This window comes from Pristiophorus japonicus, chromosome 2, assembly GCF_044704955.1.
Source record: "Pristiophorus japonicus isolate sPriJap1 chromosome 2, sPriJap1.hap1, whole genome shotgun sequence".
Taxonomy (NCBI): Eukaryota; Metazoa; Chordata; class Chondrichthyes; family Pristiophoridae; genus Pristiophorus; species Pristiophorus japonicus.
The window spans coordinates 271,128,602-271,155,549 of NC_091978.1; the positions used below are offsets into that span (position 1 = coordinate 271,128,602).

Below are 26,948 nucleotides of genomic sequence, written 5' to 3' on the forward strand. Positions count from 1 at the left end.
GATTATGCCCGCTGCATAGCTTGGAGACGCGAAACTTGGAAGTCAAAATTTATTGCCTCAATCAAGCTGAAATTGGAGAATCTGTCGCCCTGACTTGACTTCCGCACTTCGCCCACACAATTCCACACTCCGTTCCCACGCCCCCCCCCCCTCCCCCGCTCAGAAGCCACCCTCACATTAATATTGGGACCAGTTTGTTTATTTGCAGACATTCTGCAACCCTGAGTGACTGCATCTATCTTTGATGACCTTCACTTCCTTATCTCGCTTCGTTATTTATTACAGAGAGCCCTATTCTTCTTTGATACTCCCTCCTGGTTCTCCACATACTGGCACTAGTCCAATAATTAATGTTCCACGCTCTCATCATCTCACACCTAACTGCTGGTCCCTGTATCTCTGTGTCTGGAGACTGATTGAATTCTATTTAACCCTTACTACTACTATAAACTAACCTTTACATAAGCTATTCTATCTGGTCTACGTACTGTTACAGTGCATTTTCTCGGTCAGTCACAAATCTTGAACCAGCAGATAGTAAAGCTTAAAATACTGCCATCAGCAAAATGCACCATCACAATGAGCCTTTCTGGTTTTCAAAAAGGATTTTTGTTTTTTAAAAAAAAGAACAATAAACAGTGTGTTTCAGGTAAATGATAACCGTAATCTTCAAAGGAAGATGCTATGCCCGACCTAAGCAGAGTGAAAGATTGACTGGCTGAAAGGCTTCCATTAAAATCGTTGTCAAAATGATTCGAGGTTGGACTGTGGCAGGACGAGACCTTGCACGGCCTCAGTCCGGCAGGACCTGGCCCGTGCAGTTATCTCTGAATACTCATGTCTTGTGTTATCTCTGGTATTGGATTCTCTGCCTGTTTGTCAGCATTGTGTTCAAACATCCAATTGAATCGAATCTCATCCATTTCTTTTTAAAATTAAACTGCACATATGCTGCCATCTGTAGGGATGTGGATAAAATATCCTGTAGCCTGTCGTCTGATCTACACAAGGTGCGCTCTTTGCATACTTCAGTTGTGTGTGAAGCCCTGGGGCTGATAATTACCCTTTTTAGTTTTATAATTACAGTGTGTTAATTGCCAGACATCACATTTTGAAGTGCGATGGTGCTTTTTGAGCTTATTTTCTTGTGAGATTGGTTGAAGATCTTGAGTGGTCACGGGTTGTGCTGACGTCTGTGTTGTGCTGCTAGTTCGTGGGCCTAAGTTTATTTGTGACACATTACAGTTTTCAGGATCATTTGTATAGTCTTTGAAGAAAATTTGTCTTATGAATGGGAAAACTTTTCCACTGAGGGTTGGGGGGAGGAGAGCAGATATTGCAATAATCTTTAGTTGGTGAAGAAAAAGTTATAATTCCCCCACCCCCCCCCTCACCCATTTCAGAGTCTTGACTGTTCCTGTGTGAGAGTGTGCATTCTGTCTTAACGTGTATTGCTAACATACATAATGTCCATCAAGGTACAGAGCTCATGTCGTGTTGTCAAGAATCAATAGTTTATGTAATTTAGCAGCCAAAATTGGGTTTAATGCGAGCATGGAACTAATGTCTAGGTAACCAAGTGCAAAGAGACTGCTCCTGAACAACCTGCATTCCATGCCACAATGTGTTGAAGAACCTACATGTGGCTGTATGGAGTGGGGGTGAGACATAGGTACAGTCATCAATGGCATTGAGTTCCTGAATGTAGTCACTATATGCAGAAGCCAGCACCTCAGCACAGAAGGAGGGAGTTTGATACCAGGTCCCCATCAGGAAGTCTTTGAACCTTCTTCACCATCTCCAATGGAAGAGGTGCATAGCCCAGGGACAAAAACGAGGAGAGGGAGGAAACAGAGGGCTTTCACAGGAGAATAACATACTTGGGGGAAAAAAAAGCAACCTGTATTTACAAAATACAAAACCGTAGTAAGATGTCTGTCATATTGCATTTTTTTTAAATCATGAATTGGAGCAAATGTAAACTCAATTAGCACCTGTATTTCTCTCGTGTGTTTCTGGCCAGGAGCACACGTAAGAGGTAATTTTAACCCTGTCCACACAGCAGACACTGGGTGAGAGGGCAGTTAACAATCACCTGTGGGACTCGCCTGGCAACATCCCGCACTGTTCCCAAGCCGCAGACTACAATTTTAACATGCTCTGCTGATAATTTTAAAACTGGTCAACGAACAATGGGGTGATGGGTGAACGGGACTCTGCGAGTTGGGATACGGACAGCAGAGTTCTGGATGAGCTCAAGTTTACAAGAGGATGGAAGGTGAAAGGAATAGTTAAGTCTAAAGGTAACAAAGGCACGGATGTTGGTTTCAGCAGCAGGTAATCTGAGGCAGGGGTAGAGACAGGCAATGTTTTCGAGGTGAAGTTAGGCAGTCTTGGTGATGGAGAGGATATGGGGTCAAAGCTCAGCTCAGGATCAAATAGAATGTCAAGGTTGTGAATGGTCTGGTTCAGCCTCAGACATTGTCCAGGGAGAGGGAAACCTTCCCACCAGTTTGAGGTGGGAGATTGACCAGACACATGTAGATGAGGCCTGGATGTAAAAATTGCCCAAGCCTCATGCTGCCGAGGTCAGGGCGCCCACCTCAGCCCCCTCAGGTGTTAAAATCGGGGCTTTTCTTTCTGACTGCAAAAGCTATTTATAGAACTATGCCCCACGGCTATATTCAAAAATACATCTGTGAAGTTTTTTTTTAATACTTTGAAATTATTAATTCCACTCAGTTGTGCTTCATTTTTGGAGTGGTCTTATTCTGAAAATAATATCTCATAGCTTTTTAGTTTGTTAGAATAACACTGAATCATATAGATATATATTTTTTTCAGAACACTTTACCAATCTAAATCTTATATATATAAGTAAATTTTTTAAAACATCCTAAGATTTAGATTGGTAAAGTGTCCTGAAAAATCACTGTGATCTACAGATATTATTGGCGATCATTTTGAGTCCTAGAGCTGGATTTTTGGCTTTTACGTTTTCGAGGCGGGAAATTTACTGCCCGATTAACATTTACGCTTTGTGGAGCAACTTTTGTCATTTGTGCCCTGTGCCAAGGGAGTCCCTGTACTACTTTTGCGGTGTAAAAACAGGAACCTCGCCAACTAAAGTGCGGGGCTGGGAGCGCGCTGAGAGAGACCTTGGGAGGGGAACCCCTCCTGCAAAATTCACAAAAACAATCAAAAAACATTGCCAACACCCTTACAAAATAAATCACTGCAAAAATATAAAAAAAATAAACACTGGAACTTACCTTTTTTGCAGTTTATCGACCTCACCGCCACTGGCAGGGCTGCATGCTATGTTTTGGGACATAAGGGTCGGAATGATTGTCGAAACTTCTGCTGGTGTGGCAATGAGAGCCGTTACACACTTGGCGCAGCTTTCCCTGGCAGTGCTCCTAAGCGTTGCCACAAAAACCGACCCGAGGATCGCGCCCAGATGCAAAAGAGCTCACCGCCCCATTTTTCGCAGTGGAGAGTCAAACCCCAGCGAAAACCGGCTCGGAAATTACCTGAAAATCGATCCCCTCTGAAAGTTTCAAAACGGGGCCCTTTTTTAACATTAAACAACAGGCGTATTCAAAATGTTTATTTTCAGACCTTTGAGGAGATCACTTCAGGTTTTAACAGACAGATGGGAAAGCGGGCAGACAGAATGGCCTCATGTGTTAATTTGAGTCAGGTCATATTTTGATATGATCTCCAAATGGTTCAACAATGAAAAAGAATGAATCTCTACACACTGACAGATTATTCTAAATGGAGATTTAAGTTTAACTAAACAAAATTTACACGTGCCGGTGATGAACACGTGTAATCCCTCATTCATTTAATTGTTTCCTTGCTGCTCAAAAAGTTATACTGCTGTCATCAGCCCTTTCGCATACAATGGCCTGGATTTTCTGGGGCCTATGACCAAGCATGCGATGCGCACGTGGCCATAAGTGCCCTGCAAATTGCAGGTTTCCGCATGCGCTACCGCATGTGCGAAAACCCGGAACTTGCGATAAGATCCTCCGCATCTCCAGGAAATGGACATTTGCTGGAGGAGAGTTGGGATATTTGCCCATCGAATGCCCGTGAAAGTCTTACGCCTGGTAAAAGCTGGCATAGAGCCTTCTTTTACCAGCGTAAGAGTTTAAATAAATATTAAAATAATGTTTTTAATTATTTAAAGATAAAAAAAACTTTAAGATTAGTTATAGGTTATTTTTAGCCCCTTAAAATGTTTAAATTTATTTTTCCAAACACTACATTTTTGTATTAAATGTTTAATTTAGTTGTATTTTAATTAATTTTGAACATGTAATGATTTAAGTTGTGTGAAATTTGTGTTTTTAGGTGGTTCCTATTAAGCTTATGGGGATTCCATAGGTAAATGAAATCCAGGTAAGCATAATGAGATCCCCTTTCTAATTGGTTGGCCTTGCCCACATGATCCCAGGGGCGCTTGTGAACCGCATGCACCCCTGGGATACGTGGGCCTTTACGCATGTGTGCACATCGAGGCCCAGGAGCGTGAGTCTACGAACCTCCGGCACCATCAGGTAGGTTCGTACTTTTCTTGCGGTTCGGAGGCATTCGCCCGCGGAAAGCCTCCGACCACAAATTCAGGCCCAATATTTTTTCAGAGGAAAGGGGAGCATATATATGAGGAGGACTTCGCAGAATTGTCAGTATAACTAGTTACGGCTTTTAAGTTCAATTTGAATTTCCACTCTGGAATATTTCCTTGAACTTGTATACTTAATCCTTATCTTTTTAATAAGTAATAAAAAGAAAGAAAGACTTGCATTTATATAGCGCCTTTCACGACCAACGGACTTCTCAAAGTGCTTTACAGCCAGTGAAGTACTTTTGGAGTGTAGTCACTGTTGTCACATGGGAAATGGTTCCTTAACCCTTTGTTGATACATCTGCTTGTTTTTAATCTCCCTGGAGCAACTTGATGCAGCCCTTGCTGCTGTAGAGGTTGCAGTTCACAGGTCAGAGATGATTTCTGGTGGAATAGAAATGGGAAATGAGGTCAGAATAAGAGTCTTCTCTATGGCGGAGAAATATAGCTCGGTTTAAAAAAAAATCAGGACCATAATGCAGACCATTTAATTCGGAGAGGAAAATGGCTCATAGATATGCCATGTAGCTTGGAGATAACCTTTTTAGATTTATATATTATTCTTCAAAAAAATAAAAGATAGGAATAGATTAAAAAAAGAAGCAGCCAGCAAAGTGGCAGGTTGCATGGAGACCAACGCACTGCCACAGATTTGTAACTTAGTGTGTTAAATATTAATTGTAGGCGCAAACCCGCAACTCATTTAACACACCAAGTTACCAATAACAGGCTCATCATGAGGGAAGATGAAAGGAGGATTTCCCACGTCAGTTCTGGAACATCTGATACACGTAGCAGCTTCAGAGCAACTTGAATGCAGGAGAAAAATGAAGAGGCAGCATCATTGTGAAGCCAATGTCATGTGACAGCAGCGGCGGCCTGGGAGGAAGAAGGAAAAGGTGTAGGATAGAAAAAAAGCATGAGAATCCTGGCCAACAAAGCATGGCACAGTAAACTTAACAAAAATCAAAATTGCCTTTAGTATATGGATGGTTTCCACATTGGGCTTACTATCAGGACTAGAGCGGAATAAAGTGCACTGCAGCCAAAGTAAAAATCTTTCTTATACGAGAAATAAATTGTGCTCCAGAACGAGCCGTTCCTCTAGCCAAGCTGTTCCTGTACAGCTACAACACTGACATCTACCCAACAATGTGGAAAACTGCCCAGGTATGTCATGTCCACAAAAAGCAGGACAAATCCAATTCGGCCAATTACAATTCAATCTACTCTCAATCATCAGCAAAGTGATGGAAGGTGTCATCGACAGTGATATCAAGAGGCACTTGTTCACTAATAACCTACTCACCGATGCTCAGTTTGGGTTCAGCCAGGACCACATGGACGGCAGCAGTTCAAGAAGGAGGCTCGCCACCACCTTCTCAAGGGAAATTAGGGATGGGCAATAAATGCTGGCGACACCCTCATTCCAGCAACAAATTAATTAATTAATTATTTCTTGCTTCCAGGTTTTGCCCCTCCTTTCTTGAAGGTGCTGACTTTGACTGGGGTAGAGTTCCAGAAATGCCAGGTGACCTTGAAACTTGAGCACAAAAATCTAGGCTGACATTCCAGTGCAGTATTGAGGGAGTGCTGCATTGTCGGAGGTGCCATCTTTTGGATGAGACATTAAACCGAGGCCCTGTCCAATCTCTCAGGTGGATGTAAAAGATCCCATGGTGCTATTTCGAAGACAAGCGGTGGAGTTCTCCCCGGTGTCCTGGCCAATATTTATCCTTCAATCAACATCACTAAAACAGATTATCTGGTCATTATCGCATTGCTGTTCATGAGAGCTTGCAGTACGCAAATTGACTGCCACGTTTCCCTACATTACAACAGTGACTACACGTCAAAAAATACTTTGTTGGCTGTAAAGCACTTTGGGACGTCCTGAGGGTGTGAAAGGTGCTATATATAAGTCTTTTTGTCTTTGCTTCTTTCCTTCCGTCTTTCTTTCTGTCTTTCCGTCCTTTTCTTCATGTGTGAGCCTAGACAGTTGATGCTATCTTGTCTACTTGAGCCAAACGCTCTGCCTATCATGAGCCCAATTCATACACCTCTCAGCAGGGATCAGTTAGCATTGGGTGCTCTGGCTAATTCTCTCTCCTCCCCCTCCAGCCCACAGATGCTGAGACCACAGATAATGCACCTAATATAATTCCAGTTGAAATCAGCTATGTTAACAGAGACTAGCGATTGAATTTAAGCTCTCCTCAGTGTACATGTTTCCAACATAATGCTTGGTGTATTTAACCACAAGACATTGGCAATTACAGAACTCATACTCCTAGCATGATTTTCGTTGATTTAAAACAAATGGGGGGAAATCTGTAATTGAAGCATATTTGCTGTTAAGCAGAGTAACCTGTACTGATATTTGTACTACAATAGCTATAACAAAATTGAGATTCAAATAAGAGGACCCACTACGTAAAAGCAGGATTACTAATATTTATGGATGGTTAAATAATCCACAAACAACCCAGGGGCACAGAACTTTTGGGTGTTCGCGCGATTTGTCATTGAGTGGCAAATGTAGGTTTGTCTCATTCTCAGCTAAGTCTCCATCAGCATGGAGAAAAAGGGAAGTGGGACAATCCATGCTGTAGTCAGTCACCAGCTGATAGTTAGTCACACAGTGGGATTGCCCTTGTTAAGTACATTATCATAAACTCAAGAGAAAAAGAAACTCGCTGTTAACTAATAAATAATGTGAAAGTATACAACCTAGAAAGGGTATTTGATATTGGAGCACATGTAATAGTTAAAACTAAATTGCTAACAGTTATTTTGTCATTCTGTTTATAAAGAATAAAGACTAGTCACTACTGTAATGTGTATCCAAATCTGGACTTTCATCAGCCTTAACCTGAAAGTTTCTCCAGTGAAACATCCATTACAGTGAGAAGCACAAGCCCACGGCAAATCCAAATTAGTTCAGTTGGGCTTGAACGATGCAGGCTTCGATTCAGGCTTGGAGTATTGATAAAATTGAGGAATTCTCCATTTAGCAAAGTAGTCTGCAGTTGAACCGAGCATAAAAGAAGGACACGCTTGGGTGGAGCAAGTTTTCACTCCTACAACGGACTGGGATTGTGATTGCAATTGGATTAGTTGAACTGAAAATAGAGGCTGTTCCTCACTAATATGAAATCATGGAGGACTGGGTGAGATTGAAAATGTTAGTTTAGCAGATTTATCTCACCCGGCATGTAGACAGCGTCTGTGCGCTGCTTGGACAAGTTTCATTATCTGTTTCATCAATCAATATTCTCGGACGGTCATGTCAGAGCCTCATACTTAGGTAATAGTATCCTGTGGGTTTTTACCTCCCCCAAGTGGAATCTAGAAAAAGTGCACTCGGGTGATATTAGTATCTGAACTGAAAGAGCTTGGCGATTTGCAAAAGTCCTTCAAAAAGTCAAATTGCAAGGGCAGCTTGCAATGTTATTGAAAACGGTTTTCAGATGAGTTGCAGGTGAGAGGGAACGTTAATGTAGTTCAAAAAAAGCATGCCAATATTGAGAATGCTACAGAATGCTCACATTCTCCATGTTAATGTTACCCACAGTATATGGAGGAGATGTACTGTGAAATGTCAATGGCATGGAAAAGCCCCGACTTGTCTCCAGTCCGCAAATGTAACATCCCTATTGAAAAAAAGAGGCAGATAGAAAGCAGGAAACCATAGACCTGTTAGCCTAACATCTGTCGTGGGAAAATACTGGAGTCCATTATTAAGAAAGCAGCAGCAGGGTATTTGGAAAAACATGATTCAATCAAGCAGAGTCAACGTGCTTTTATGAAACGGAAATCATGTTTGACAAATTTGCTCGAGTTCTTTGAGGATGTAACAAGCAGGGTGGTTAAAGAGGAACCAGTGGATGTGGTGTATTTGGATTTCCAGAAGGCATTCGATAAGGTGCCATATAAGAGGTTACTGTACAAGATAAAAGTTCACAGGGTTGGGGGTAATATATTAGCATGGATAGAGGATTGGCTAACTAACAGAAAATAGAGAGTCGGGATAAATGGGTTATTTTCCAGATGGCAAACAGTAACTAGTGGGGTGCCGCAGGGATCGGGGCTGCGGCCGCAACTATTTACAATCTATATTAATGACTTGGATGAACGGACCGAGTGTAATGTAGCCAAGTTTGCTGATGATGGGTGGGAGAGCAAATTATGAGGAGGAGGACACAAAAAATCTGCAAAGGGATATAGACAGGCTAAGTGTTTGGCAGATGGGGTATAATGTGGGAAAATGTGAGGTTATCCACTTTGGCAGAAAAAATAGAAAAGCAAATTTTAATTTAAATGGAGAAAAATTGCGAAGTGCTGCAGTACAGAGAGACCTGGGGGTCCTTGTGCATGAAACACAAAAAGTTAGTATGCAGGTACTGCAATTAATTAGGAAGGCAAATGGAATGTTGGCCTTTATTGCAAGGGGGATAAAGTATAAAAGCAGAGAAGTCCTGCTACAACTGTACAGGGTATTGGTGAGGCTACACCTGAGTACAGTTTTGGTCTCCGTATTTAAGGAAGGATATACTTGCATTGGAGACTGTTCAGAGAAGGTTTACTAGGTTGACTCTGGAGATGAGGGGGTTGACTTATGAAGATAGGTTGAGTAGGTTGGGCCTATACTCATTGGAGTTGAGAAGAATGAGAGGTGATCTTATTGAAACATACAAGATAATGAGGGGGCTCAACAAGGTGGATGCAGAGATGATATTTCCACTCATAGGGGAAACTAAAACTAGGGGGCATAGTTTCCGAATAAGGGGCTGCCCATTTAAAACTGAAATGAGGAAGAATTTCTTCTCTCAGAGGGTTGTAAATCTATTGAATTCTCTGCCCCAGAGAGCTGTGGAGGTTGGGTCATTGAATATATTTAAGGCAGAGAAAGACAGATTTTTGAGCGATAAGGGAATAAGGGGTTATGGGGGCAGGCAGGGAAGTGGAGCTGAGTCCATGATCATATCAGCCATGATCTTATTAAATGGCGGAGCAGGCTCAAGGGGCCAAATGGCCTACTCCTGCTCCTTTTTCTTATGTTCTTATGTTCTCCCTCAAGACCCTCTCCCACATCTTTTTTGTCCAACTCCAGTACACTTAAGAAAATCACCTGCCAGTTCTACAAAACAAAATGTGACAAAAAAAAATCACAATGAATGAATAAAAATGTAATTGGGACAAACGCTTTTAGCAGAAATGTTGTTACTCTGCAGCCTTTCCGTGGCTTGAAAATAGACAGATGTTTTCCTTACCTTCCCCCTCCCCACACACTTCAGGGTGGAAGATATTGCAAGTTTGTTGCAACTGAAAACATTTCAGTATTAAAACCAGATTATAGAGATTGGATTGACATAAAAGGCAGTTTACAGCACCATTGTATGTCTTGAGCAGCTTTGTGAATTTGCATCGTTTTTCTTTGAAAGTCTATCACACAATGTGTTAACTGTTGTGTTGGTAAACAAAATGCTTCTATTTTTATTTCAAAGCATAACACAGTAGTGTGAAAATATGGATTGCTGGATGCCCAGTCACTCACTTTTTAAAACCAGTTTTACAGAAAGACAAAGAGTCCACCACTTTGTACAGTTATTCTTTTGTAAACTGTTTGAAATGTCTGGCGGCTATTTCTGTTTCCAGGATCTTTGGTCACATCAGCTTCCGCTCAGACTGGGAACTGGTGAAAGTGGACTTCAGGCCGTCCTTCCGCAGACAGTGTCTGCCTGATGACTACGACTCATGGGACCTGATGAACCAGGTACTGTAGTGAAATAACAAAAACAAAAATACTGGAAATACATAATTGATGCTGGACACACCTGAAAATATCAGAACTCCTCTTTTCCCGTTACAGATTCTGACTGGCTGGCTGTGTAATTACTGCATTTTTTGTTTTATTTCAGATTTCTAATATTTGCAGTTTTCTCATTTTTATCGTGTAGAGTGAGTCCATCTGCTCATGACCCTGTCCTAGAACAGTGGGTTTACGCTGGGTAGAAATAGATAAACTTTAGTCCCTTTGAGGCATGCCCTCCCAAAACTAAACGTGCTCATACTTAAACGTGTGTTAAACAAATAGAAAAGCTGCAATATCCCCATAGGCAGAATAAGAGACATTACAATGGACATGGATAGTTTGGAGTATCAATGCAGCATGCTACAAGGCGCTAAGTGTCAGGTTTATACTAAGCAATTGTGGTTAGTCCTACCTTTATGAGCCGAGGTGATCTACTTTCTTGTGGCAGCTGAGTGGCATTGACAGAGTCTTGATAACAGGTCGTCTGCATATCCTTGTGGCTGGGACCATGATAGGAGGGATAAAACATAGACAAACATCAAGGAATACATTAAACTATGGGACTGAAATTCTTCAGTCATTTTGATGGACTCCTACAATAACTTAGCTGAATCTTTATCAGAATGGCTGCAAGCTCCACAGGAAACATTGAATCCTGGTTTCATGTAACTCCAGTGGTCCAGTTCTAGAAGGTACCAACTGTGTAACCCATTGTAAATACTGGGAGTGCGGCCCATGGAATTACAGCCTCTATAGGGGTAAGTTTGATTTTGGGCAATAGTGTAAAATGGGTGATTTTGAATCAGTTCCCCATTATACATTTCTCTTGATCTTCATTTCCATTGAAGGCAATGAGAATCGGGAGAGATGTATGACGTGTGGCTGAATCACTATTGCCTGTTTTATACTATTGCACAAAGTCAAAATTATCCCCTATATATTTAATCTAAATTAATATATAAAATGTACTGAATAACCTAATAATTAACTGGAAACGATAATCTAAGAAACTTTTCTGTTAGTCATTAAGGTTCACAACTAGATGTGGGTGTGGCACGTGGTGGGATGGTAGTTTGAGTTCTGAGATTTACTGTGTGCTGATGAATATCATTAACCATTGTAATCATCTAAATAATTAATGCCTCCATATCATGAAGCTAATGAAAAATAAACTTTATTTTTTATATTTCCAATTTTGCACAAAGTCGGCCAGAAAAGCGCAAGAGATGAATTACATCATGTTTCCGCAATCTTTTTGCACTGGTTTAAAACATATCATGCTGGAAGCCGGCCCACCCGACAAACTGGCCACGACCCTGAATTAATCACCAATGCGTGTGTCCAATAACTGCGCCCGCTTGCAGGCCTTCGAGGAGCCTCTTAAAATTAAGCTTTTGCGGGGGGGGGGGGCGCCAGGACACCAATAGGCAACTTTTAAAAGCTTTTAAATACATTTTAAAAACTTACTAAGGAACTGACTAGTGTACATCAATGTAACTAGGAAATATTTCTGAATGTTTTTTTTAAAAGTAATTTTCTGTTATTTAAAATCAGGTCACATAAGTGGTGAACTAGGCACTCTGACTAAAAATGCTTATTATTTGTAACAAACCGATTTTCAGCATTCGTATGCATCATGGAATATTTTTTTAATGCAGAACTATTTTTTTTAATTGCGCTCTAAAACATTGCCCGATTGTGCTGGTTCATGGAAGAGTTTACATTCACTGATATACAAATCAGTTTGAGCGGCAACTTGAGCAAAAAAAACTTCTGAAAACTGCCGCAATTTTGAGCACAATTTGCGCCCGGATTGCCGATTGCGCCAAAGCGTAACCTCAAACCCAGATTTTTTTTTTTTTAAGAGTCTTGTTTTTATTATAGCAATTTTTGTAAAGCCCAGTTTAAAAAAAAAAGCTAGACTTGACTGATTCAAAAGTAGTCAATGATTGATAAAATGTTTGTGCTGATGCTACTTCTGACTAAGCAGGACTGACGGGTATAGCCACATGTAGAGAAAAGCTGTAACCATTGCTTTCCTCCTCACACTTGCACTGCCAGACACTAGTGTGCTACACATTCTGCCAGCAGTCGTTTATTTTCTTCAGTCCCATGCAAAACAGTCTACGGACTCTCATCTCCGTTAGATCAGACACGCAGCATTACAATAAGAACAATTATCAGCATCAAGCTTGGAGTAGCACATTACCCAGAGAAACCTGCCCTGTAAATTATATAAAATTAAATAAAGGTAATATCACTATTAAAAATGTATTCCTACAAATCCTGTAATTGCAAACCATTGCTCTCCAGCATGCTCACAGGAGTCTAACTTCAGAAGGTTGCTTTAGCTTTCAAGTGCCTTCAAAACAGGCCTCAGTTTCAGCTCTATACATTGCTAGAAGCTCCTTGTAATGTTAATAGGTTCTGATGATATAAGCTATGACTGGAATGTTTGGCACAGTTGCTCCTTAAATCTGCTGAGTTTTGTTGCACCCTGTCCAAATCCCTAGCCTGAGCCTTTATGTGACTCCCTAATCCTGGCATAGAGGTGGGGTTAGGGGGAAACCGTTAAGTAGCATTGAACTACAGATACAATGGTACACAAAAAATTCCTGCCACTATCTCGGCACAATCCCAGCCCGGCATGAGATTGAAAAGGCCATCCAACAGCTGAAAAGCAACAAGGCTTCCGGAGCAGATGGAATCCCCGTCAAAATAATAAAGGATGGCGGAGAAGTACTCTTGGCGCGAATCCATGACCTCATCTCTCTTATCTGGAAGGAGGAGAGCATGCCAGGAGATGCCGTAATCGTGACCATCTTTAAGAAAGGAGACTATCCGATTGCGGTAATTACAGAGGAGTTTCCCTGCTGTCGCCCACAGGGAAAACTATCGCAAGAATCCTCCTCAATCGTCTCCTCCCAGTGGCTGAAGAGCTCCTCCCAGAGTCGCAATGCGGATTCTGCCCACTAAGAAGCACAACAGACATGATTTTCACCGCTCGACAAATTCAAGAAAAATTAAGGAAGCAGCACCAACCTCTATACATGGCTGCCTTTGACCTCACAAAGGCCTTTTGACTCTGTCAACCAAGAGGGATTATGGAGTGTCTTCCTCAAATTCAACTGTTCTCAAAAAATTTAGCACCATTCTCTGCCTGCTTCACGATGACATGCAAGCCGTGATCAACCACAGAGGCAATGCAAGTGCAGACCAGGGTCAAGCAAGGTTGTGTCATCTTACCAACGCTCTTCTCAATCTTCCTCGCTGCAGTGCTTCATCTCACCTTTAACAAGCTAATCTAGAAAGAAAGAAAGAACTTGCATTTCTATAGCACCTTTCATGGCCTCAGGGCGTCCCAAAGCACTTTACAGTACTTCTTTTTGTTAAAGTATTGTCACTGATGCAATGTGGGAAACACGGCAGCCAATTTGTGCACAACAAGCTCCCACAAACAGCAATTTGATAATGACCCAGATCATCTGTTTACAGTGATGTTGAGGGATACATATTGGCAATATTCAGATACATATTCCCAATCTACAGGACGAATGGGAAATTGTTCAATCTCTGTCGCCTCCAGTCCAGAACCAAGGTTGTTCCAGCCTCTGTCATTGAATTACAGTACGCAGGCGACGCTTGCGTTTGTGCACACTCGGAGGCCAATCCATCGTTGACACCTTCACTGAAGCGTACGAGGGTCTGGGCTTTACATTAAACATCCGTAAGACAAAGGTTCTCTACCAACTTTCCCCTACCGCACCGTACTGTCCCCTGATTATCAAACAAAGGAAAGAACATAAGAAATAGGAGCAGGGGTAGGCCACCTGGCATCTCGAGCCTGCTCCGCCATTTAATAAGATCATGGCTGATCTGATCATGGACTCAGCTCCACTTCCCTGCCCGCTCCCCATAACCCTTTATTCCCTGATCGCTCGAAAATCTGTCTGTCTCCACCTTAAATATATTCAATGACCCAGCCTCCATCACTCTCTGGGGCAGAGAATTCCATAGATTTACAACCCTCTGAGAGAATAAATTCCTCCATCTCAATTTTAAATGGGCGGCCTCTTATTAGACTATGTCCCCTATGAGTGGAAATATCCTCTCTGCATCCACCTTGTCAAGCCCTCTCATTATGCTGCGAAAAGATCACCTCTCATTCTTCTGAACTCCAATGAGTATAGGCCCAAACCTATTCAACCAATCTTCATAAGTCAAGCCCCTCATCTCCGGAATCAACCGAGTGAACCTTCTCTGAACAGCCTCCAATGCAAGTATATCCCTCCTTAAATATGGAGACCAAAACTGTCTGCAGTACTCTAGTTGTAGCCTCACCAATACCCTGTACAGTTGTAGTAGGACTTCTCTGCTTTTATACGGTATCCCCCTTGCAATAAAGGCCAACATTCCATTTGCCTTCCTGATTACTTGCTGTACCTGCATACTAACTTTTTGTGTTTCATGCACAAGGACCCCCAGGTCTCTCTGTACTGCAGCATTTTGAAATTTTTCTCCATTTAAATTACAATTTTCTTTTCTACTTTTTCTGTCAAAGTGGATAACCTCACATTTTCCCACATTATACTCCATCTGCCAAATTTTTGCCCATTCACTTAGCCTGTCTATATCCCTTTGCAGAATTTTTGTGTCTTCCTCACAATTTTCTTTCCTTACCATCTTTGTATCATCATTGGCTACATTACACTCAGTCCCTTCATCCAAGTCATTGATATATATTGTAAATAGTTGAGGACCCAGCACCGATCCCTGCAGCACCCTACTAGTCACTGTTTGCCAACTGGAAACTTCCCCATTTATCCCGACTCTCTGTTTTCTGTTAGTTAACCAATAGTTAGCCAATCTTCTATCCATGCTAATATATTACCTCCAACCCCGTGAACTTTTATCTTTTGCAGTAACCTTTTATGTGGCACCTTATCGAATGCGTTCTGGAAAGCCAAATACACCAAATCCACTGGTTCCCCGTTATCCACCCTGCTCATTACATCCTCAAAAAACTCCAGAAAATTTGTCATTCATGATTTCCCTTTCATAAAACCATGCTGACTCTGCTTGATTTAATTATGCTTTTCCAAATGTCCCGCTACTGCTTCCTCAATAATGGACTCCAGTATTTTCCCAACAACAGATGTTAGGCTAACTGATCTATAGTTTCCTGCTTTTTGTCTGCCTCCTTTTTTAAATAGGGGCGTTACATTTGCGGTTTTCCAATCCACTGGGACTGCCCCAGAATCCAGGGAATTTTGGTAGATTACAACCAACACATCCACTATCTCTGCAGTCACTTCTTTTAAGACCCTGGGATGTAAGCCATCAGGTCTAGTGGACTTGTCCATCTTTAGTCCCATTATTTTACCGAGTACTACTTCATTAGTGATAGTGGTTGTATTCAGTTCCTCCCTCCCTATAGCCCCTTGATTATCCACCATTGGGATGTTTTTAGTGTCTTCAACCTGTGAAGACCGATACAAAATATTTGTTCAATGTCTCTGCCGTTTCCCTGTTCTCTATTATTAATTCCCCAGTCTCATCCTCTAGGGGACCAACATTTACTTTAGCCAGTCTTTTCCTTTTTATGTACCTGTAGAAACTCTTATTATCTGTTTTTATATTTCGTGCTAGTTTACTTTCATAATCTATCTGCCCTCTCTTTATCATTTTTTTAGTTGTTCCTTGCTGGCTTTTAAAGGTTTCCCAATCCTCTGGCCTCCCACTAGTCTTGGGCAAGTGCATAGACCCTTGTTTTCAATTTGATACCATCCCTTATTTCCTTAGTTAGCCACGGATGGTTATCCCTTCTCTTAGTCTTTCCTTGTCATTGGATATATTTTTGTTGCGAGTTATGAAATATCTCCTTAAATGTCTGCCACTGCTCATCAGCTGTCCCATACTTTAATCTATTTTCACAGTCTATTTTAACCAATTCTGCCCTCATACCTTTGTAATCTCTTCTATTTAAGCTTAGGACACTGGTTTGAGAACTAATTTTCTCACCCTCCAACTGAATTTGAAATTCAACCATAGTATGGTCACTCATTCCTAGATGGTCCTTTCCTACGAGATCATTTATTAATCCTGTCTCATTACACAGTACCAGTTCTAAGATAGCCTGCTCCCTGGTTGATTCTGCAACATACTGTTCGAGGAAACTATCTCAGATACACTCTATGAACTCTTTCTCAAGGCTACCCTGGCTTTGTCCAATCAATATGAAAGTTAAAATTGTCCATGATTATTGCCGTTCCTTTATTACAAGCCTCCATTATTTCTTGATTTATACTCCATCCAACATTATAGCTACTGTTAGGAGACCTATAGACTATGCTCACCAATGACTTTTTCCCCTTATTATTCCTTATCTTCACCCAAACTGATTTAACAGCTTGATCTTCTGAGCAAATATCATTTCTCACTAATGCACTGATCTCATCCTTTATTAACAGTGCTACCCCACCTCCATTTCCTTTCTGTCTGTCATTCCGAATTGTCAAATACCCCTGAATATTGGTTGCAAGTCCTGGTCACCTTGCAACCACGTCACTGTAATGGTTATCACATCATACCCATTTGTATCTATTTGTGCATCAAGATCCATGATAAGACCTTGGACAGCATGGACCACTTTCTATACCTTGCGAGCCTTCTGTCAGCGAGGACAGACACCGATGATGAAATCCAACACTGCCTTCAGTGCACCAGTGCAGCCTTTGGTCGTTTGAGGAAAAAAAAACAAGATCTCAAACCCGGCACCAAGCTCATGGTCTACCAAGCAGTAGTGATACACGCCCTCCTATATGCTTCAGAGACATGAACAACATACAGTGTGCACCTCAAAGCACTGAAGAAGTACCACCAACCCTGCCTCTGCAAAATCCTGCAATTCCATTGGCAGGATAGGAGTACCAACGTCAGAGTTCTCTCTCAGGCCAACATCCCCAGCATCGAACCATTGATCACGCTCCATCAGCTCCAATGGACAGGCCATATTGTCCGCATGCCTGATATAAAACTCCTGAAGCAAGCACTCTACTCCGAGCTCCACCACGGCCAGCGAACCCCAGGAGGGCAGAGAAAACGCTTCACCGATGCCCTCAATGCCTCCTTGAAAAAATGTAACATCCCCATCGAGTTTTGGGAATTCCTGGCCCAAGACCGGTCAAAGTGGAGGAGAAGCATCCGTGAAGGCGTCAAACACTTTGAGTTTCTCTGTCAGGAGCATGTGGAAGCCAAGTACAAACACTGGAAGGATAGTACAAGAAACCAAGCACCCCACCTACCTGTCCCTTCAACCACTACCTGCCACACCTGTGACAGAGACTGTAGATCCCGCATAGGACTCATTATTCATCTTAGAACTCATTTTAGTGTGGAAACAAATCATGCTTAACTCCAGGGGATTGCCTAAGAAGAAGAAGACACATTGTTTGAGTTACCATCAAGAGGAAAGATTCCCTTTGTGTGCTGTGTGTGTCAAATCCATACATTCTTTATACACAGGTTCATGATTTCACGATGCAAAGTGCACAGGAAAATCTCCACCCCTTCCCCAGGAGCAAAATCCAGGTCAATATGGCACATTATTATAGGCAAGGCCATAGTTTACCTGAAGTCCCATTTCATTAGGCACCATTTTATCTCATTGTTTTGGTGTATATTCTGTGTGATTTTCTCAATCCAGCAGTGAGTTGTTGTAATCTGGAATGCACTGCCTGAAAGAGTGGTGGAAGCAAATTCAATAGTAACTTTCAAAAGACAATTGGATAACTACTTGAAGGGAATAAATGTACAGGGCTATGGGGAAGAGCAGGGGAGTGGGACTAATTAGATAGTCCTACCAAAGATCCGGTACAGGCATGATGGGCCAAATGGCCTCCTTATGTGCTGTATCATTATATGATTCTGTAATGTACCAATCTGTAATACTGATCATCAATATGTTTTTGTTTAGGATGAGCATTGCATCATGGGAGAGGAGAGACAATTCCGCAAGCGGAAAATATCCTCATGGTGTATTAAAGGAAAGAACTTCACATCGGCTCTTACATCGAAACCTTGCCAGTGCACAGAGCTTGATTTTGAGTGGTAATTACCTGTTCCTTTGACAGTTTAACCAGGGGTTTGTACAATACGTTAGAATTACAAATAACACGATTAGAAATTGCTCGATATATGATGAGAGTTTAAATAATTCAAAATTATTGCAATGCTTGCCCTATTTGGTTCATGCTTTCTATGTGAATATCATCCTGTGTGAGATACGTTAATATAAAGATGTGACGAACACAAGCTAACGATTTCTAGTCTTGAGGAAAGGCCAAAGGCCTGAAACACAGACTACTGTTTTTCCACAGATGCTGCCTGACCTGCTGAGTATTTCCAGCTTTTTCAATTTTTTATTTTCAGACTTCCAGTATCTGCAGTATTTTACTTTTTGTCATAATTTATTGTGTGGATTTTCCTCCAAATTTCTTCCCTTCCTTTATGAAGGTTCTGATTTATGTTGTGGTACGGTTTGATGGGTGCTTCCCATGTTTGATCCAGTTCTCAGCCAGCATCCTGCGCCTACACTTTCCAGAGGGTTACTGCATGTAGTTAGGGAGCAGGGCCTCTGATTGATTATTTTTTACTCCTTCTCCCTTAACCCATTTACAGTGCCCCAAATCCTGTCGTGGCTGAGATGAGCTAACTTAGCACAGATCAAAACTTGAACCATTTAACTTTTTGTTATATGAAGCTCATCCTACAGTGGCTCATGTATTTACTGAAAAAGTGATTAGGGGAGTAGGGTTTATGTTGTTTAGCCCTCAGTTATAACATATAGGAACAACTATATTCCTCTATCATTCGATTAAATAAATCCCAAAAGCACTGCTTGTCAAATCATGTGCGTTAATCCCAGAACCTACTAAATTTCACTGTCTGCTATCTGACACAACCAGCAATAGAATTAAAACAGAAAACGATTTGTAAATATTAAATAGATTAACACACAGACTGAGGTGCATTTGAAGCCACTAATCTAGCTTAGTGTTGAGGTAACAATAAATGTCCTGGTGCAGAGTCTCATGCAACAGGAATTTGGGTGTTGGGAGCATTATCTTATGCGTTGAGAGCGCTAATTTGTAAAACCTACCCTGACTTTGCTAAATTGAATATTTGTGTTGAGTGACATCCTGTCAATTCCTCAGTGTGTTACTATCTTGTGTGGCCTCGCCCAGGCTAACATCCCCGGCATTAAAGCACTAACCACACTCGATCAGCTTCGCTGGGCAGGCCACTTAGTTCGCATGCCAGACAAGAGACACCCCAAGCAATTGCTCTATGCAGAGCTCCTTCATGGCAAACGAGCCAAAGATGGGCAGTGGAAACATTATAAGGACACCCTCAAAGCCTCCCTGGTGAAGTGCAACATCACCGCTGACAACTGGGAGACCTTGGCTGAAGACCACCCTAGGTGGAGAAAGTGCATCCGGGAGGGCGTTGAGCTCTTTGAATCTCAACGCTGCGAGGCGTGGAGAGGTCAGACGCAGACAGCGGAAGAACTGTGTGGTAAATCAGTGCCACCCCCACCACTTCCTCCAACGAATATCTGTCCCACCTGTGACAGGGTCTGTGGCTCTCATGTTGGACTGTTCAGCCACCAAAGAACTCATTTTAGAAGTGCAAGCAAGTCTTCCTCGACTCCAAGGGACTGCCTATGATGATGATGACTGTCTTGCAATGTGCTTCAAATTGTGTGTAATCAAGGACAGTACTTTTTTCGTGGAGTTACAGAGCATGTATACAATATACAGCTCAAGAACAACAAGGCTACGGGAACGGATGGAATCCCTGCTGAGGCACTAAAGTATGGCGGAGAGGCACTGTTGGCGCGGATATATGACCTTATCTCCCTCATCTGGAGGGAGGAGAGCATGCCGGGAGATCTCGGAGATGCAGTGATCGTGAACATCTTTAAAAAAGGGGACAAGTCAACTACAGAGGAATCTCCCTGCTATCAGCCACTGGGAAAGTTGTCACTAGAGTCCTCATCAACCGTCTTCTCCCTGTGGCCGAGGAGCTCCTCCCGGAGTCACAGTGTGGATTTCGTTCCCTGCGGGGCACAACGAACATAATCTTTGCAGCGCGACAACTGCAGGGAGCAACACCAGCCCTTATACATGGCTGCCTTCGACCTTACAAAGGCCTTTGACACTGTCAACCACAATGGTCTAAGGAGCGTCCTCCTCCGTTTCGGATGCACCCAAAAGTTCGTCAACATCCTCCGCCTGCTCCACGACGAAATGCAGGCCGTGATCCTTACCAACGGATCCATCACAGACCCAATCCACGTCCGGACCGGGGTCAAACAGGGCTGCATCATCGCCCCAACCCTCTTCTCACTCTTTCTCGCTACCATGCTCAACCTCACAGTCAACAAGCTCCCCGCTGGACTGGAACTAAACTACAGAACCAGTGGGAAGCTGTTCAACCTTCGCCGTCTCCAGGCCAGGTCCAAGACCACCCCAACCTCTATCGTTGAGCTACAGTACACGGACGACGCCTGTGTCTGCGCACATTGAGGCTGAACTCCTGGACATTGTTGACGTATTTATTGAGGCGTACGAAAGCATGGGCCTTACGCTAAACATTCGTAAGACAAAGGTCCTCCACCAGCCTGTCCTTGCCGCATAGCATTGCCCCCCAGTCATCAAGATCCACGGCGCGGCCCTGGACAGCGTGGACCGTTTCCCATACCTTGGGAGCCTCCTGTCAACAAAAGCAGACATTGATGAGGAGATTCAACACTGCCTCCAGTGCGCCACCAAGCTCATGGGAGCCTCTTGTCAACAAGAGCAGACATTGATGATGAGATTCAACACTGCCTCCAGTGCGCCACCAAGCTCATGGTCTACAGGGTTGCAGTAATACCCGCCCTCCTGTATGGCTCAGAGACATGGCCAAGTCGCTGGAGAAATACCACCAACGATGCCTCCGCAAGATCCTACAAATCCCCTGGGAGGACAGATGCATCAACATTAGTGTCCTCGACCAGGCCAACATCCCCAGCATTGAAGCACTGAACACACTTGATCAGCTCTGGTGGGCAGGCCACATTGTCCACATGCCAGACACGAGACTCCCAAAGCAAGCGCTCTACTCAGAACACCTTCATGGCAAATGAGCCAAAGGTGTACAGAGGAAATGTTACAAGGACACCCTCAAAGCCTCCCTGATAAAGTGCAACATCCCCACCGACACCTGGCCAAAGACCGCCCGAAGTGGAGGAAGTGCATTCGGGAGGGCGCTGAGCTTCTTGATTCTCATCGCCGAGTGCATGCAGAAAACAAGCGCAGGCAGCGGAAAGAATGTGCAACAAACTTGTCCCACCCTCCCTTACCCTCAACGACTGTCTGTCCCACCTGTGGTAGGGTCTATAGCTCTCGTATTGGACTATTCAGCCACCTAAGGACTTCATTCTAAGAGTGGAAGCAAATCTTCCTCGATTCCAAGGGACTGCCTATGATGATGATACAATATAGCAAGCTTTGTTGACTTAGTGGAGCTTCAAGGCCTTTGCAAAGTAAAGCATTCTGTACATAATAGTTTCAACCCCATGTTATTATATCAACCCCATGTTAACTGCTAATCAGCAGTGTATTATCACCAGATAAACATATAGTGATTGTGTCCCAATTGTTCCGTCAGTGTAGGTGTGCACTAGTATGCATCACCCACACAGCGTATCCAACACAATAATATATAGACCGTGGGCCGAAACCTGTTTTCTTGCCTAGATTTTTAGTTCTGTAGTCTCTGTGTGGGAAGTACTTAGAACCATGCTAAATATATTAAACATATGTATCTGAAGCAAAAAACCAAATGTTTCCAAGTCTGAAAATTGAGTGTTACCGAGAAATGGCCAAAAACAAAGAATGACATAAAGATGGTTGCTATGGACTTTTTTACCTAGCAACAGTGACATAATCAGTGCTAGTGCTAACATAGAAATATAGCAACATAGAAAATAGGTGCAGGAGTAGGCTATTCGGCCCTTCGAGCTTGCACCACCATTCAATAAGATCATGGCTGATCATTCACCTCAGTACTCCTTTCCTGCTTCTCTCCATACCCCTTGATCCCTTTAGCCATAAGGGCCATATCGTAACTTCCTCTTGAATATATCCAACAAACTGGCATCAACAACTCTCTGTGGCAGGGAATTCCACAGGTTAACAGTTCTCTGAGTGAAGAAGTTTCTCCTCATCTCAGTCCTAAATGGCTTATCCCTTATCCTAAGACTATCACCTGGTTCTGGACTTCCCCAACATCGGGAACATTCTTCCCGCATCTAACCAGTCCTGTCAGAATCTTGCATGTCTCTATGAGATCCCCTCTCATCCTTCTAAACTCCAGTGTATAAAGGCCCAGTTGATCCAGTCTCTCCTCATATCAGTTCAGCCATCCCTGGAAACAGTCTGGTGAACCTTCACTGCACTCCCTCAATAGCAAGAATGTCTTTCCTCAGATTAAGAGACCAAAACTGTACACAATATTCCAGGTGAAGTCTCACGAAGGCCCTGTACAACTGCAGTAAGACCTCCCTGCTCCTATACTCAAATCCCCTAGCTATGAAGGCCAACGTAGGTACCATTTGTCTCCTTCACCGCCTGCTGTCCCTCCATGCCAACTTTCAATGACTGATGAACCAAGACACCCAGGTCTCGTTGCATCTCCCCTTTTCCTAATCTGTCGCCATTCAGATAATATTCTGCCTTCGTGTTTTTGCCCCCAAAGTGGATAACCTCACATTTATCCACATTATACTGTATCTGCCATGCATTTGCCCACTCACCTAACATGTCCAAGTCACCCTGCAGCCTCGTAGCATCCTCCTCACAGCTCACACCGCCATCCAGTTTAGTGTCATCTGCAAACTTGGAGATATTACACTCAATTCCTTTATCTAAATCATTAATGTATATTGTAAAGAGCTGGGGTCCCAGCACTGAACCCTGCGGCACTCCACTAGTCACTGCCTGCCATTCTGAAAAGGACCCGCTTATCCCGACCCTCTGCTTTCTGTCTGCCAACTAGTTCTCATTTTACGCATGGATAGTGTAAGAATTGGTAAAAAGAAGTATCTCTGAGGACTGGACGCATCATACGGTGCAGTTAAACATAAATCTTAAGTTTTATTTTCATATCCGTTGCTAAGAAAGAAATCTACCATTTATTTCATGCACACATTGACATTTCAGATGGATACCCGCACTCATTTGTCAACCATTATAATTATAATTATAATAAAAGTAATAGTATTGATATATTTTTTTAACTAGAAGTATTGAAAAAACAAGTAAATCTGAAAAAAAGTTAGAGGCTGAAAAGGAATGCATCTATGAATCATCATCAGAATCGAGGGTATCTGTTTCCTCAGCCCTAGAAGACTCAGGCAAAGATGCAACATTCTCACAACCTACACACGAGCACATGTCGATGCAAGGTAGCATTGTTGAGAAGAGAAGAGCACCTTCCTTGTGCACACTGGGTCTTTTTGCATGAGCAATTTGCAAGCTCCATTACACTTGCTGGTGCAGGAGGAAGTGTCATCTCGTCTTCTGACAAGTACGTCATCTTCAAGTTTCCACCCATGGTCCTTTGGAGATGGGATTTCCGACATGTTCTCAAGACATCGCTTGTGAATTGCAGACTGGTAATTGACACGCTGTATATGCGTGTACAGTGAATCTTTATTTGGTGGCAAGCACTTCTCTGCAAAACTTCCGGTCTTGAACATTTGACATCTGGCCTGGTTCACATCTCTGAAATCCACTCTGCCCGTAAAGCTCGCAAGTGTATGCCTCTAGTTATTCACAATGGGATTGTGAAACAGCAAACGAGGTCCTTAACTTCTCAAATGTCGAACAGTGCTTTTTGCTGGTGATCAGGGCTTTTGCTGATTTCACCTTCCCCATTCCATACAGAGCACTCATTGAATCACACCCTGAATAACAGTGAAGCCCTACGAGAGCAGCACATACATCTTTCCCAAAGTGATCAAAGATGCAATGAACATCTATTGTACACGTGTTGTTTCCTCTTCCTGTGCGAAAGTAGAGCTTGTCATCAATGTCCTTGCAGAACACCAAGCACAGTACAAAGACATCAGTTGCAGGACTGTTTATGATGACATTCTCACTGGAACTGACAGTAAATGCACTATGAAGCAGGAGTTCTTCCTGATTGGAGAACAGTGCTGGGATTGGTACCACCTCCAGATCTGTTTTGCTGTCATTCTGACTTATAGCATGACACTCACTTCCATGTCCTCCAAAGAGTGTTAATTCATCAATAATCTCCTTTGCACCATCTTTCATAGAGGAACTGGAGAAGATTTTCCTTGTTGTCACTGCAAGACAGAAATTTTGTCCACTGCTTTGGAACTTTCTGGTCAGGAGAGAAGATTTTGGTGATATGCGTTCCTCCAACTGACCTCTGTCCCCTTTCACCACTTTTGAGGCTGTTGGTCTTGTATCTGTCTGGAACAAAGTGAATCACTCTGGACTTATCCATCTTTGCTTGTCTCGTAAAAACTTTCTATACGTGGTCAGCAAACTGTCCAAATGTTGATTGTGGTTTCATGACTTAAATCAATGCCATAGCATCCCACACCCATGTTGAACCATTTGGGATCACTTGGTAAGGAGTGGGTTGACTGACCCCTCGAGAAAGTGCAAGAGTTTGGCTTTGTTTGTCTTTATGAGGGATCCATCATGATTAGCTAGAAGCAAGGGCAATGGTCCTAACGTATGAACCAGCATCTCATCGATGTCCACTTTTCTCACTGTTCCAACAACTATTAGTCTGGCAAATAAGTTCCGATCTGCTTTCAGAGCAACCTCTCTACCCTTTACTTTCATTAAGGTAGATTTTTTTGAGTCCTTGAAAGTCTTCAGTTTCATCATCTTGACAGGATCATGAAAGCTGACATCTTAGTTTTGTAGTCACTTCTGACAAAAAGTAACAAACGCTTGCTCTCCTTTTTCCTCGGCAACTGAAAGGTCTTTGACTACAGGTGTTGATGCAACTTGGCCTAATGTAATATGATACAACTGATCTGTCTCCAAGGAAGGGTCAAAAGGATTAACCATATCCTGAATGGTGTCCATGACATTCCTCACATCCTTTTCATCATGCTCCCTTCTTGTCTTGTCCAAGTCAGTGCGAGATCTTGTTAACGTTATATGACCAGTTATCTCTTGATAGTAACCAGTGGGGAGCCGCAGGAATCAGTGCTGGAACTCCAACTATTTACAATCTGTATTAACGACTTGGAAGAAGGGACTGAGTGTAACGTAGCCAAGTTTGCTGATGATACAAAGATGGGAGGAAAAGCAATGTGTGAGGAGGACACAAAAAATCTGCAAAAGGACATAGACAGGCTAAGTGAGTGGACAAAAATTTGTCAGATGGAGTATAATGTTGGAAAGTGTGAGGTCATGCACTTTGGCAGAAAAAAATCAAAGAGCAAGTTATTATTTAAATGGAGAAAGATTGTAAAGTGCCGCAGTACAGCGGCACCTGGGGGTACTTGTGCATTAAAAACAAAAGGATAGTATACAGGTACAGCAAGTGATCAGGAAGGCCAAGGGTATCTTGGGCCTTATTGCAAAGAGGATGGAGTATAAAAGCAGGGAAGTCTTGCTACAGCTATACAAGGTTTTGGTGAGGCCACACCTGGAATACTACGTGCAGTTTTGGTTTCCATATTTATGAAAGGATATACTTGCTTTGGAGGCAATTCAGAGAAGGTTCATTAGGTTGATTCTGGGGATGAGGGGATTGACTTATGAGAAAAGGTTGGGTAGGTTGGGCTTCTACTCATTGGAGTTCAGAAGAATGAGAGGCGATCTTATCGAAATGTATAAGATTATGAGGGGGCTTGACAAGGTGGATGCAGAGAGGATGTTTCCACAGATGGGGGAGACTAGAACAAGAGGGCATGATCTTAGAATAAGGGGCCGCCCATTTAAAACAGAGATGAGGAGAAATTTCTTCTCTGAGGGTTGTGAATCTGTGGAATTCGCTGCCTCAGAGAGCTGTGGAAGCTGGGACAGTGAATAAATTTAAGACAGAAATAGACAGTTTCTTAAACGATAAGGGGTTATGGAGAGCGGGCGGGGAAGTGGAACTGAGTCCATGATCAGATCAGCCATGATCTTATTGAACGGCGGAGCAGGCTTGAGGGGCCGTATGGCCTACTCCTGTTCCTATTTCTTATGTTCTTATGACATTCTCTGCTTCTAGCAGCCCTCTCATGCTGTGACTAGGTCCACCTTTGTACAGCTGTCTTGTTGAGAGTAAATCCTGTCAAACCTCCCTTTGTCTTGGAGTTGTGCTTTGCCGTCTGTTCTATAACTTGATCAGTATTGATAATATACAAATAAATATATGAATGTACTCATGTTCGTAGTTCTGATTTTCCCT

General features: G+C 42.7%; 1 protein-coding gene across 3 annotated transcripts in view; it reads left to right on the top strand.

Moving 5' to 3' along the window:
* Positions 1 to 26,948, top strand: part of sorcs2 (sortilin-related VPS10 domain containing receptor 2) — a 963,539-nt gene that overhangs the window by 852,445 nt on the left and 84,146 nt on the right. For all 3 annotated transcript variants that reach the window (XM_070871372.1, XM_070871374.1, XM_070871375.1), the window contains exons 15-16: positions 10,295 to 10,412; positions 18,427 to 18,560. In XM_070871372.1, coding sequence (XP_070727473.1) covers positions 10,295 to 10,412; positions 18,427 to 18,560 — 252 coding nt within the window. The remainder of the gene's footprint in view (positions 1 to 10,294; positions 10,413 to 18,426; positions 18,561 to 26,948) is intronic.